The 15318-nt window shown below is 39.6% G+C and overlaps 1 protein-coding gene across 5 annotated transcripts in view; it reads left to right on the top strand.

The window, feature by feature from the left end:
- Positions 1-15318, top strand: part of nf1a (neurofibromin 1a) — a 292673-nt gene that overhangs the window by 86258 nt on the left and 191097 nt on the right. For all 5 annotated transcript variants that reach the window (XM_041198253.1, XM_041198251.1, XM_041198250.1 and 2 more), the window contains exons 18-26: positions 2757-2830; positions 3861-3944; positions 8214-8654; positions 9077-9216; positions 10480-10602; positions 10838-10921; positions 12293-12409; positions 12643-12824; positions 13981-14192. In XM_041198253.1, coding sequence (XP_041054187.1) covers positions 2757-2830; positions 3861-3944; positions 8214-8654; positions 9077-9216; positions 10480-10602; positions 10838-10921; positions 12293-12409; positions 12643-12824; positions 13981-14192 — 1457 coding nt within the window. The remainder of the gene's footprint in view (positions 1-2756; positions 2831-3860; positions 3945-8213; positions 8655-9076; positions 9217-10479; positions 10603-10837; positions 10922-12292; positions 12410-12642; positions 12825-13980; positions 14193-15318) is intronic.

Genomic DNA, 15318 nt, shown 5'->3' with positions numbered 1-15318 from the left:
TGTGTATTAATGTTATGTAGCTTCCAGTACATGCAATTGTGCCACACTGAGCCGGACTGACTATCTTAAATTGGTTGTCAGCATAATTTTTAGCACACTGAAGATTATTTAGCAAATGTTGTCCAATCGTGGAATCATATCTAATGTTGGAGTTTTGCAAGCACAAGCTGGTTGGGTACGGTCTGTACCTTGCCCATTGCAAACAGCAGAAAGGCCGTGCTGTTTGATGCAATCCACCAATCCTGAGGCCTACATACCTAGCATCACACTGGCACTGAAATTCATATACCACATTACTCATTTGTGTGATAGGCAGAATGTCTTTCTGGCTTGACGGCAGCATCTTGTTAGTGGCGAATACCACTCATGTTGCTACTGCTGCTGTTGCTGCTCAAATCTTTGAGATACCTTGCCCTTTGAGGGTAATCTGAAGCAGGCTGGACACTTATTTCAGGGCCAAAAATGACGGCCTTTGGCCTGTTCATGAGTTTGCGTGATATACCTGAGGGATAGGTTAGAGGGCAGGAGAGATTAAATAACAAAGATATCATGGGAGAAAATGCAAAGTGAATGGTAATAACTTATATTAAAAAGGCAAGCATTGGTCCTGAATAAATGTTAAAAGCAGAATAAAGGACAAATGTGCGTGAAAGCAAAAATATGAAAACAAGTTGTAGACTGGCACTTGGCAAAAAAAACAAAATGGGGTTGGAGTTCATGGTCTGAATTAGTTGAACTCGAACGTTAAGCCCAGAAGGGTGTAAGGTGTCTAATAAGATGAGGTGCTGTTCTTCATTCTTGCATTGGGCTTCACTGGAACATGGAAGCAAGCCAAGAACCAGGTGATAAATTAAAATGGCAAGCAACTGGAAGGCCGGGGTCGCACTTGTGGATGGAGTGGAGTTGTTGTGCAAAATGGTCACCCAGATTCTGTTTGGCCTCCCTGATGTAGAGGAGGCTGCATTTTGAGTTGCGAATACAGTAGACTAAATTGAAAAAAGTACAAGTAAGCTTCCTGGCCCTAACCACCACCTCTTCACTATGGATGTCCAATCTCTGTGTACCCCCATCCCCCATCAGTACAATCTGCTGGCTCTCTGCTTGAATGGAGGCCCAAGTAGTCCCCACCCACTACCACCACCCTCCACCTGGCTGAACCTGTTCTGTTATTGAACAATTTCTCCTTTAACTGGTCTCATTTCCTGCAGGTAAGAGGTGTGGCTATGGGTACCTGTATGGGCTCTGTGCCTGTTTTTTTGGGGTATGTGAAGCATTCCTTGTTCTAATCCTACTCAGGCTGCCTCCCCGAGCCCTTTTTCCAGTACATAGATAAACGTATCGGTGCTGCTTTCTTTGCTAGCCCGGAACTGGAAAAACTCATCAACTTTATTTCCAATTTCCACCCTTTTCTCACCTTCACGTGATCCAGATCCAACACTTCCCTTTCTTTCCATGCACTCACAGGATCTGTGACACCCTTTGATCTCCTCACTGTCCATGACCCCAAACACTTCTTCCAGGTGGAGCAGCACTTTCCTCGTACTCGTTTCAATTCGCCATACTGTGTTCGCTGATCATCCACTACACTGGGGAGACCAAATACGGATCGCTTTACAAAACAACTCTGCTTAGTCCACAAGCGCTCTGGCTTTCTGGTTGCTTGCCATTTTAATTCACCACCTTGCTATCATGCTCACATTTCTGTCTTTGGCTTGCTACAATGTTCCAGTAAAGCCCAATGCAAGCTTAAGGAACAGCATCTCATCTTCCAATTAGACACCTCACATCCTTCTGGACTCAACATTGAGTTCAACAAATTCAGACCATGAACTCTGTCCTCCATTTTGATTTCTTTTTGCCAAGTGCCAGTCTGCATCTTGTTTTCATGTTTTTGCTTTCATGTGCTGTTGCCCTTTATTCTGCTATTAACACTTATGCTGGACCAATGCTTGTTTCTTTACTACAGTTATTACCACTCACAGCCTTTTTTCCCCATGATATCTTTGTTATTCAATCTCATGCCCTCTAACCTACCCCTGACCTTCCTTTTTGTTCTACTTGACCCTTCCCCCTTTTTTTAAAAGCATAAAGCCCATCACATTTCTGCCTCTCTTCAGTTCTGAAGAAGAGTCATATTGGACTCGACATCTCCTCACAAGTGCTACCAGACCTGAGTTTTTCCAGCACTTTGTTTTTACTATTAAAAGAGCCACCTTGCTGGTAGTGTGACATGTCTTTTATTTTCCTTTTAGTAGCATCCTGCATGCAGATTTAATAAGTTATTTCTGCAACCGACATGTGCTGGGTAGGGATTGGCTCATGACTTCGAATGAGCTGAGTGAGGAGGTGGATATTCTGATCTGAATTTTAATTTGGATCCCAGTGTGAAAGGAAAACATTCTAACCCCATGTAATACGGATTTTATTTTCATTTCATTACATTTTCTCAATTTTTGAAGTTGTTGTCATACCTGACACTCAGTTGCTTTTTCAGTTACAGAACTTTTAAATGCTTCTTTCAATGCGAATGGTCTGTAAATTAAACACCTAAATAAAAATGCTCATCGCCACGGCCCTCCCAGCGGCTAAACTAGCATGTGCAATTTGTAGCCATTTTGTATGGCGAGAATTGGCTTCATAAGTCCTCACTAAAACAGATCCAACCTGTGCTGGTGACTAATGCTTTCTCTTGTTTTGAGTATTTACTTGATTCATATTTTATGTTCTGATATGTTTATATTGGTTTTAAACTATAGGGCGAGCCGCTCTTCAGAAACGGGTGATGGCGTTACTGAGACGGATAGAGCATCCAACAGCAGGGAACACCGAGGTAAATTTTCCTTTTTTTTGCATGGTGTTGGAGTTACAAGATGCCTGTCTCTGTTCACATTTTGTCAGAAGTGGCCATTTTGTCTTGTGTGGTGTTCAAGGTGTTGTAAATGTAGTATTTGCCCTAAAATTTGGGTTTCTTGTAAAGAGATGTACAACTGGTGAAAGATGGTGTTCGTACTGAATCACCCAGTGGAAGCTGAGGTGGTACTTGTATTATTGTGATTGGAGATGAATGGAAACCATGCAGTGGCAAACCATGTTGGAGCTGTAACATGTGTTGCCTTGGAATAAATTCTGGCTTTATACCTGTCAGTGGTTGCTCATCTGAGTTGCAGATCTTAACAGCAGCCTAATAGGGGAATGTCAATTTGAGGGCTTGGCATTTTGCCACAATGGGGAGGGAGAAGAGAGTGTGGAATTGTAGAGCCAGTTATCATCCGGCCTTTCCCATCCCCTTCTCATAATAGAGTACTAACGGAAGTCTGGAGGAAGTTGAAAGAAAGTTGAGGACTTCTTTTCAAAGTAGTTATTACAATTTTTATATAATAGAATGGATGTGTGCATTTTGACCCCTGGCTGAGTTACTAAATTGTTTAGAAGAGTTAATACAAGTAATTCTTTCATGGACTAGAAATTAAGATTTGGAAATACAGTATAGTGTAGCCATCCAAAGATTAGTCCTAAACTGTGATAGGTCAGCTTTAGTGAAAATAGATAGCTTTTTTTAAATTAGCTGTGTCCCAGGTTGTATGCATGTTTTTTCAAATTTCCTCAGATTTTAACTACAGACCTGGCTTCAGACAGCTGAAGCTCAACCAGGCCAACATCTCGGTTATATCTACCATGTTTTCTAAGAAATGCCTGCTGTAGAATTGGTAAATTAAACTTCAAAACCAAACCAACTGTAAGCAAGTGGTGATTTTTATCCCATCTGAGAGCCAAACTTGGATTTTGACTATTGAGTCATATGTTTTTCATTTACACCAGTTCCTTTTCCTTATATAGATTTGTTGCTATTTCCTTTTTAGGCCTGGGAAGACACATATACAAAGTGGGAGCATGCTACCAAGTTAATTCTCAATTATCCTAAAACTAAGATTGAGGATGGACAGGTAAGTCTAAGTTTTGGAGAGCTGTATAGTGGACACTTATCAGAACCAACTATGATTGGCCATCAATGTCAGTCATGGCAAGTGCAGAGATGGTTGGCATGGAATCACATTGAGGCAGTGAGAGATACGCTTAATCTCTTGAAATTTAAATCTTGTTGGCACATGGAAAAGGGGACCATAACTGACATGGATATTTGAATATTACCAGAAAATGCTGGAAATAATCTGGTCGATCTGGCAGCATCTTTGGAGAGGGAAAGTTTTCCCCTTCTCCCGATGACCTGCTTGACCACCTGAGTATTTTCAGCATTTTCTGTCTATATTTCAGATTTCATACCTGCAACAATTTGCATTTTGTATGGGAATATTTAATGTTGGTGCTAGTGCCAAAAGCCAAAAAAAAAATCCCTTCCCAGCAGAGATTCCTCCCCCCCCGCCCCCAAGTTAATAAGAACATGATCACCAGACACTGAAAAAAAAAGTTTGTTTCTGTATACTCTAATGTACAGTCCTAACTGAAGAGATATATTTTCCAATATGCTGATAGGTATGGCATTGTCTATTGCTTTTGCTTAAATGCTGAAGCAGTCCATGTCCAAATGCAGCAAGATAGCTGGACAATATCCAGGCTTGGGCCGATGTTGCAAGTAACATTCGGGTCACACAAGTGCCAGGCAATGACTATCCCCAACAAGGCAGAATCTAACCTTCGCCCCTTCACATTCAATGACATTACCATCACTGAATCCACCACTGTCAACATCCTGGTGGTTACCATTGACCAGAAACTGAACTGGACTAGCCATATAAATACTATGGCTACAAGAGCAAGCCAGATGCTAGGAATCCTGCTCCAAGTAACTCGTCTCCTTACTCCCTAAAGCCTGTTCACCATCTACAGCGATGAGTGCAGCTCCAACAACACAAGAAGCTTGACACCATCCAGGACAAAGCAACCTGCTTGATTGGCACCCCATCCACAAACATTCACTCCCTCCACCACCAACACACAGTCGCAGCAGTGTGTACCATCTACGAGATATACTGCAGGCATTCACCAAGGCTCTTTAGACAGCACCTTCCAAACTTATAGCTGCTACATCTAGAAGGACAAGGGCAGCAGATAGATGGGAACTCCACCACCTGGAAGTCCCCCTCCAAGTCACTCACCATCCTGACTTGGAAATATATCGCCGTTCCTTCACTGTCACTGAGTCAAAATCCTGGAACTCCCTTCCTAACAGCACTGTGAGTGTATCTACACCACACGGACTGCAGGAGTTCAAGAAGGCAGCTCACCACAACATTCTCTAGGGCAATTGGCGATATGCAATAGATGCTGGCCAAAGCTGCTCACAATCCCATGAACAAATTTTTAAAAATTCTACTTGAAGACCACATTTTCATTGAAGATATATATTGTACAATATTAAGTAATTCATCAGTTTTGAGAAGCTATCGAAAAGGTTCATTCTATCCCTCCTCCACAAATAAGCTATGATGTCTCAGTCATGTGTTATGAAAAGAAAGGCAATGACATTAATCTTTATAAAAGCCAAATACTGCAGATGCTGAAAATCTGAAATGAAAACAGAAAATACTGGGAAAACTCAGCAGGTCTGGCAGCATCTGTGGAGAGACAAGCTGAGTTAAAGTTCAGAGTCTGTGTGACTCTTAGAGTTGAAACGTTAAGCCTGTTTGTCTCTCCACAGATGCTGCCAGACCTGAGTTTTTCCAGCATTTTCTGATTTTAATTACATTATTCTTTGTGGTATTCTACTACATTCCCATCCCCACTTTCAACATTGAATTTTGACCATAGAACTTTGCACTTGATCCTTTTTCAATGCTCCTTGTGATTATCATTAAGCTGAAAAGGCATTAACAAACCAACGGGTGAAGGCTTGCACTCTAACACTACAATGAAGCCTATTGATCACAAGTTCTAAATATTGTTGTTAATGAGGGCATTTGTCTATCATGGGTTAACCTAAGTTGGACATAACTGGAAATGGCCAAAGCGCCTGTTAATTTTTAGTGGGTGCCTATCCAGTTATAAACTTCATATTGCACTTATTGCCAGAATATTTATTGTTGGTAGTGAAGGAAAGGGACATTTAAGTTGAGGTGACATTAGTTCATCAATGATAACACACTCCTAACTTTTGGAGAGCACTTGGTTCTGCTGCAAGGTTTGCACCCATTGTCTTAGAGGGACAAATAGTGTTTAGCCACACGAGATTTTTTGAGGTGTTATAACACAGCAGTTGGTAAAGGCTGAGTGATTTAAAATCCCAGAGGGAAACTTTACCCATAACCTATATTTTCAATTGTTTTTTTTTGAGATGCAACTCTGAATTCAGACACAAAACCACCAAGCCTCTAGAGGTGTTTTATATAAATTAAGTTAAATATTTCTTAATTTTAAAAGATATTAAACACACACGTCTACAAATTATTACCAGAGTAATTATTAAACAAACCCCCAAATTGGTCACTCCCAGGTAATCGTCCCCAAGGCAACAAAACCCATAGAGTTAAACAGACGCCAGGCAAAGCACATTTTATCTTACAAATTCAAAATGAGGTTCCTTTCAATTTGGTTTCTTTGCACATTTGTAGGCTTACAGGTGCTTAGATATCACATGCCTCTGACCTGCTTACATAAAACTCTTCTGTATATACCTAGCCTTCCCTTTGAATGTAAATTCTCATTGTATCCCTTTGAACTTCACCTCTTCTAACAATAAAACCCCTTTCATAGTATCAATTTTATTCGTAATATAAACATATTGCTTGGTGTCTCCTAGCTAGGTGCAAGAATTCACCCCCAGTCTTTGAATGGTCTATTCAACAAAATGCAAATGTATCCTTTGCCTTACTGTTAACATCTCAAAACTACTATACATCAAAGCACATAGGCTAGCTGGTTTTAATCCAATTAAGACACACATAGACACACAGACCCTACTACAAGTCCAATTTAAAATAATTTCCAATAATATTATATACAATATCTTCATGACAGGAAATAATTCAAGCATGCCCATTCCAGAGACTTAAATTATTCTCTTCATTGTAGTCATCGACTCAAAAGTTCCCCATTACTTCCTGTGACATAGGAAACCGCTATATACAGGAACAGACAATTGCAACTTCATGCTTGGCCGTAGGCGCTCGTTTTCTTCAATTTCAGTTTCCCGATTTCTCTTTCAGCATTTTCTATTACGTTCAAATCCGTTTCTTGATCCTGATTTCTCCACAGTCCTTAAAACTCTCACTTTAATTATCTTGCTTTAAATATCTGAGCTGATTCTTCTGAATCTGTGATCCATCAGAATATTGTATATCATGTTTTAATAACTGATGATATGAAGCATTTTTTGGATTTGCTTTCAAGTGGCTTAATTCCAACATTTTATCCCCTTGGATTAGATTTCCCCTACTGTAAGAAATTCTTTCACCATCTTCTCTATCAAACCTTTTATTCTCCTCATTACCAGGGAATATAACCTATGTTTACCCAATTATGCTGTGGCTAATTCTCTTCATTCAACGTTTTGGCACCAAGGTGAGGTGCCCAAATCTAAACACAGCCCCAAATGGCTTTTATGTTTGCTTTAAAGAGCTGTAGCAGTACTTGTGTATATATATTCTCTTAACAGCTCTGATGAAGCTTAAGAGCCATTTGGTCTTATGGCTTTCTGCACTTGCAAGATAACTTTCAAGCCAGGACCCCAAAACCCTTTCATTGAAACCTTTGCATATTTCCCTATTTATTGTCTTGTTATCTGCCATTCTTGCATCCAAGATATATTTTGCACTTTCAAATGAAACTTCACCTGCTATTGTTCATTAATATGCTTAACCTGCCTTCTTGAAATTCTTCTCGTCACAGTTCTTTGTCTGAATGTTTAATGTCACCTGGAAACTTACATATAATTAACTCTCATGACAAGAGTAACGTGAATCTGGAAATAGTGAAAAGCCGAGGTCCCAGCACAAGCACAGATCCCTGAACACTACTTGCCAGTACCCCACAATCTGAGAATGGCCCTTCCATCTCTGTGTCTGCACCTCAGCCAATTTATCATCCATTCCATCAAGTTGCCTCCAATTCCGCTGTGTACTTTTCTTGTGTGATTTGCGTGATTTTATATTTTGATGATTTTGTTAATGAAGTATTGGTTTTGTTGTACATACAGAATTATTTTCCTTCTTAATAATTCATTTGCTATAATATGCACTGATAAATGCTTCCACATTTAGGTGACAGAAAGCCTTCATAAGACGATTGTCAAGCGCCGGATGTCACACGTAAGTGGTGGTGGCTCGATAGACCTGTCGGACGCAGATTCTCTACAGGAGTGGATTAACATGACCGGCTTCTTGTGTGCGATAGGAGGTGTCTGTCTCCAGCATCGCATTAACCCAGGCTTAGTTACGTACAGCCCTCCCATGGGACCAATCACTGAAAGGAAAGGTTCCATGATATCTATGGTCTCAACTGAAGGAAATGCCGAGACTCCGGTCAGCAAATTTTTGGAACGGCTGCTCACGTTGATGGTGTGCAATCATGAAAAAGTAGGGCTTCAGATTAGGACTAACATTAAAGACTTGGTTGGACTGGAGCTGAGCCCTGTGCTTTACCCAATGCTCTTCAACAAGCTGAAAAATTGCATCAGCAGGTTTTTTGACTTGCAAGGCCAGGTGAGTATCCAAGTAAATGAACTTAGTGGTCCCTTTTGTATGGTAATTGGATTAAAATGTGTCCAAACCTGTAGCTGCTGTGTTACCCAAGTTTGCAGTCATTGTGATTTACGGTACGTGACTTCAGTTCTTGAACTAATTGTTGTTTTTAATGAAAGATACTGCAGTATCTGATTGCATTGCCTCATAACAGAACAGTTTAAATATATGTTGATGCGCCTACCTTTATTTTTGATGCCAAATTCTGAATATTACTGGTATTTCTGTAATTTTGTGTTTCTGGAATGGACCTTAGCAATGTTTTCTTGATAACGTTTTGGTCTATAAAACCAAGGGAACTGCATTCACTTTTGGCTGAAGCATTCCAAATACATTGTATTTTAAGCAAAGCAATAGTCCCTAAAGTGTAACTTTTTATTCAGGTTTTATTGAATGATACAAACACACCGTTTGTGGAGCAGACTATAGCAATTATGAAGAACCTACTCGATAATCACACTGATGGCAGTTCAGAGCATCTGGGACAGGCCAGCATTGAGACCATGATGCTAAATTTAGTTAGGTATGAGATTTCCCCTCTTTCTTTCCCTTTGGTTCTTTAATGCACATGCATGGGTTTCCTCGCATTCTTTCTCTCCTGAAGACATAAGCTCTTTGCAGTGGCACCAAGGACTGCTAGACTTCCTCAACCGTTTTGCCCAAGTAGTCATTATCCATGTATGTATGTTGGGTAATTTGACTCTGAGATGGGGTGGTATCACAGAAAGCCCCAAGCCTGGCTGTCCATTTTCAACAGTGGCAAACTGAATGGGAAATCCTTTTTGTTCTACCTTCTCTTCCTTTCACCTGGGGTACTGAGGCCAACTGGATCATCTCAAAGGTGAAAATAGCCAACTGGAAGAGGGACAGAAACAGAATTACCTGGAAAAACTTCAGTGATTTGAGAAGGGGTCTAGCAAAGGTAGACTGCAAATAAAGATTGGCCTGAAAAACAATTAGAGTAATGGCAGACCTTCTAGGCAAAGATAGTTTGGATACAAACTTTATTCCCATAAAGGGACAAAGGTGGGGCATCCAAAGTTAGAGCTCCCTAGATAAGAAAAAAAAATGGAGATTAAAAGAAAACCAAAAAAAGAGGAGACCGATGACAAATGTCAGATATGGAATATCATTGAAAACCTGGCAGAATACAGAGAGGGCATGAAAAAGATAAGTGGGCAACATAAAAGGGAGCCCATTTTTAAAAATATAAAAGAATAGTTAAAGGAATGGTGGGGCTGATTAGGGACAAGAAAGGAAATCATCTTTTGGAGGGAGTGGACACGATTGAGATATAGAATGAGTACTTTGTATTGTTCTTCACAAGATTCTGAAGTTAATATCACGGTTGTGGAATGGTGAGCTGTGGGAGCAGAGATACTGGATAGGATATATAGAAAGCGCTAAATAGGTTGGCATAACTCAGTGAATGAGTTACCTGATCCAGATGAGTGCATCTAGGTTGCTGAGAGAAGCCTGGGTGGAGGCAGCAAAAGCTCTGACCACAATATCAAGTGCAGGCATACCCTTGTAATTAGGTGGCCTTAGCTTGCTTTAGATTCTAGAAGTAGCAGATTGAAAAGAATAGTGGATTCACATTTTGTTGTGAATTTGTGAACCGATTTCATATGCCACGCCAAATGATGGACCAACTAATCTTTTGTTTGCCTGACATTGCTGTAGTAGCTTCCACTAACTTCACATACCAAGTAGATACAAAAAAAACTCCCCAAACAAGGTCCAAATTGCATGACTTCGGCTTATCCTATTGTGTTGTTCAATGCAGGTATGTGCGTGTCCTAGGAAATACAGTCCATGCAATCCAGATCAAAACTAAGCTCTGTCAACTGGTGGAAGTAATGATGGAAAGACGAGATGATCTCTCTTTCTGTCAAGAGATGAAATTTAGGTGAGAATTTTAGTACAAATGTTCTTGTAATGAGGAAATAAAAAGATTACCAAGAATTATAATATTCGGAGGCCTAGGATATTGGATATGAGTTGTCATGATAACTATTGATATTTCTTCCTCATAAGCAGGTGTTTGACATCAACATGTGAAATTGGGAGATTAACTGAGGGGGGAGATTGATGCTATGTACCCTTGTTGCAATATGGTATTTAGTTGGCTTTTTTCCTTCCAGGAACAAGATGGTGGAATACCTGACGGATTGGGTTATGGGAACATCAAATCAGGCTGCTGTTGATGATGTAAAATGCTTAACGAGGTAAGGCAGTTTTGTTTTCCATTAAATATTCCCAGGCCAAGATTTCTGAATGCTTAAGAGATTTGTCCTCTATTCCTGAAGTGATCATTTGTATTTATTAAGATTGTATAATAAAGTCTGGAGCAAGGAAAAATCCTTCTAATTTTTCGAGCCTATTCACTTTACCATCAATCTCACTAACTTCAACTCTGAAGGAAATGATTTGTTTCAATACAGATCAGAATGGCAGAACAGACTTGCGATATCCGAATGGCCTTCTCTTATTTCTTTGTTCTGATGTACTCCAAGTTCTTAATAGTCAAACAATGCAGAATATCTGCTCATTCTCACATCACCACCAGTCAATCCTGATCGCTGCCCCTCAACCATTTACTATCCTCTTCCAGTCCACAACACTCTGGACCCATTGTGGCACTGGAGTAAATCAGTCTAATAATTGTCCATTGCAGCCTTCAATTGTGCCACACAACAGCTATGTATTTAGTTGCATTTTGAACAATTCATTATAACATTCACTGCCTTGTTGGTCCATAGATCCAATATCGAGGGTAAAAAAAAAAATCTCTAATCTCTCACCTCACTTTAGCTTAAAATTATTAAGCCTTGTGTCTTCCAGTTCTGTTTTAAATCAAATGTGAAAAAGTACCTAATTATGTTTTCATTTGCTTGGGCAATAATTTGCCTGTCTTCAGATGATCGCTAATGCAAAATAATACGATACATGCCGGTTCAATGATTAGATAGCACCTATAGATAACTATGTTGAGGATAAACATTTCAAAGATCTGAATTCATTTTTTTATTATGGTTTTCTTTATTGTTCTGTGCCCCCTCTTCTATTTCCACTGTTTTTCACATGCTTTTTCCCACTTCGACCTCCTACCTCCAAATGATAAGCTCAAGTGAGTCTCTTCCCCTGTCTTACAGTTCTAAATGCCAGAGTTATCCATGCCTAATTTCTTCATGCACCCTTAATGTATTCTTTTATAGATAAGGTTTGCAAAATTGTGTAGGTTATTTCAAATGTGAGGTGGTTTTCTCGGCATGCAACAAGAAACAAAATCATAAGTCACTTAATAAAGAACAACTTTATGATTCTGATGCATGTACTACATCATGGAAACCTTCCCCTAAATATAGAGAAACTAGTTATGATTCATAATCAAATGCCATGTAAACTTTAAGATTTATTGATGCAAGGAGCTTTGAATGGAAAAGAAACCTGAACAGCATTTCAATCTTAAATTTAACTTACGTTGGTATTTTTAAAAAATTACTTGACAGTATAAAAAGAAAAAAAAAAGTTACGTGAAGTTTAAAAGAACACTGAAATGAGTTTGTGCCTGTGTTTTTTATGGACGTCTTCTACAGAGACCTTGACCAGGCGAGCATGGAGGCAGTGGTATCGTTGCTTGCTGGGCTACCTTTGCAGCCAGAAGAGGGGGATGGCGTTGAACTAATGGAGGCTAAATCGCAGCTCTTCCTCAAGTAAGTCCAGTTCAGGCCACTTGAGATAACACATCCAAATGACAGTGATTTGAACTATGTCCAGAATTCCTCAGCTGCCACATAAATTTAAGCTTATTTAAGAAGGAGTCGTCTGGACTTGAAACGGTAACTCCTGTTCCTCTCTCCACAGATGCTGCCAGACCTGCTGAGTTTTCCCAGGGCTTTTTGTCTTTATTCCAAAAAAAATATATTTTAATCTTTCTGTCCCTTAGGTACTTTACTCTCTTCATGAATTTGCTAAATGACTGCAGTGAAGTGGAGGAGGAAACGGCACAAACTGGTGGACGAAAAAGAGGGATGTCACGCCGCCTTGCGTCACTCAGGCACTGCACAGTTCTTGCCATGTCCAACCTCCTCAATGCAAATGTAGATAGCGGGCTTATGCACTCCATAGGTAAGCAGAGCTCCTTTTCATTTCTTGAGGAGCATTCACCATTTCTCAAGGGCAGCTGATCAGAGCATAGTTACGTTTGGGTGGAAACATTTGAAGCAAATATAAATCAAACTACTTTAAAGTTAGTCCTGTTACATATAGCATTCCTCGTGAAAAGATCAAATGTCAGTTTCTAACTATGGTATACTTGCATCAGAATCAATCATCAGCCTTTTTAAAATAACTGTTCTTCATCCCTGAGTCTGCAACTGGTGGGCTGTTTTAGCATTAAGTACCTCAAATGCTGTCCTCAACCAACAGGCATACATGCACATCTGAACAAGTGCCACTCACTAGAGTTTGGGTTACTTTACTTCCCTTGAGATCAGGTACCTCAGCACCAACTTCAATCAAAACTCAGACCATAATGATTTGAAAGTCTTGATTTCCAGACTGGCCAACCTTGCTTTTTTAACTAACTTGGCTATTGAAGCCCATTCTTCCTTAGTTTCCTTTGTTTTCAAATACTGAGTAAATCAAGTCTAATCTTTTGACTGCAGAATTGCAAAGAACAAGTTACATTTTCAGAAGCACGTATTGGTATTTTGTTAGTTTATAGTGCAGTAATTTATGCAAGTTTGTCAAATTCTTGATAAAGCTTAAGCCTTAGCAGACTAGCTGTGTTATCACAACTGAATTTCAAGGGTAGAAATGCAATACTTTTTAATAAAAAGCTTCTGGTTAATATTAGTGAAAAAGTTGTTGATTCAACAAATAAGGCTTTGGTTTGTATGTTTGTGCTGTCCAGTTGCATCAGAATGAAGACTGTCTCTGTTCCTCTGCAGCTGTCTTACTCAGAAATTAAATTGAGAAGTTGAGATAAGCTATCTTCAAATATGATTCCAAGGTTGACACATTTCAGTGTCTAACAGTGTAGTGAGTTTTCCAAGGTGTGCTCCATTAGCATGGTTTGTTTGTATTGGGTTTGACGCTGGATTTCAGCATTATTGAGGTTTTTATGAATCATGTTAATTTTGCTTTAGAAGATTTGTTTTTTTAGAAAACTCTTTACCCTTTGGCAATAAGTGTTTTGACATATTGTTTGTTTTTCCCACCCAGTGATAACAAAACCCTAATTGGATTTGCTTTTTTGTTTTGTTTTATTGTGCTTACTTAGGCTTGGGGTACCATAAAGATCTTCAAACAAGAGCTACATTCATGGAAGTGCTAACTAAAATTCTTCAACAGGGAACAGAGTTTGACACACTTGCAGAAACTGTACTTGCCGATCGGTTTGAGCGACTTGTGGAGCTGGTCACCATGATGGGAGATCAGGGAGAGCTGCCCATCGCAATGGCTTTAGCTAATGTGGTGCCTTGTTCACAGTGGGTAAGTGGTCTTACTTTGGAAACTTCACCTGCATTAAGCAGGTGCACAAAATGTTTTGAGATGCTTATCTTTGTTACTTGCAAGAAGGTGATTGTTTAAAAGTGACCTTTCAGTGCCTGTACTCCAATGCAGTGTGTAAGGAGAAACTGCTTTAGATGCTTGATTCTCATGCTAATGTCCTCATGTTGTCTGGTGAGTGGCAGAGTAAAACATGAATGAACAGGAGAATTGACAAATGCAAGATAACTCTCATTCCTTCACCACTCAACCCCCACCCAGAAAAAAACCATCACATTTAAATTATTTATGCAAGGGAATTGTCATACTGCATATTTTTATTGTAGAAGGTTGCAATACTCTTAATTTGATGTTTCTTGTATTTTCCAACTTGGCACCATATAGCTTCATAATCTTTCTGTTTTGTGTCCACTACATAATCACAGTGCTGCATGCAAGACTGATTGTTTTTTTTTAAAAAGACTGCTCTGTAGCATCTTCACTAATTAGCTAACTCAGTTCATGGATGAGAAATCCAAGAAAGGATTCACATCCTGTCCACTTGATTTTGTCACTTATTAACTGTCTTGTGTTCCAAGTAAAATTCATGGTGAAACTCAAACACTGAGTCAGTGTCCTAATTATGTATTTTAGTGCCTATTCTCACTTCATCCAAATTGCACAACTTTATTGATTGAATTAATCCCTTTCTAAAGAGGTGGTGCAATCTTAATATAAAAGCAAAAAACTGCGGATGCTGGAAATCCAAAACAAAAGCAAAAATACCTGGAAAAACTCAGCAGGTCTGGCAGCATCTGTGGAGAGGAGCACAGTTAACGTTTCGAGTCTGCATGACTCTTTAACTGAACTAAGGAAAAATAGAAAAGGGGTGAAATATAAGCTAAGGTTTAAGGGGGAGGTGGGACAAGAAGAGCTGGATAGAGGGCCAGTGATAGGTGGAGATAACCAAAAGATGTCACAGACAAAAGGACAAAGAGTTGTTGAAGGTGGTGATATTATCTAAAGGAATGTGCTAATTAAGGGTGGAAAGCAGGACGAGCAAGCTACAGATAACCCTTGTGGGAGTGTAGTGGGCTGAAGGAATTGAAAAAGGCTAACAGGCTCCCTA

Source organism: Carcharodon carcharias, chromosome 10, assembly GCF_017639515.1.
Source record: "Carcharodon carcharias isolate sCarCar2 chromosome 10, sCarCar2.pri, whole genome shotgun sequence".
In the NCBI taxonomy this organism is placed as follows: domain Eukaryota; kingdom Metazoa; phylum Chordata; class Chondrichthyes; order Lamniformes; family Lamnidae; genus Carcharodon; species Carcharodon carcharias.
Note: the sequence above shows the minus strand (reverse complement) of the source record. Positions and strands in the feature narration are given on the sequence as shown.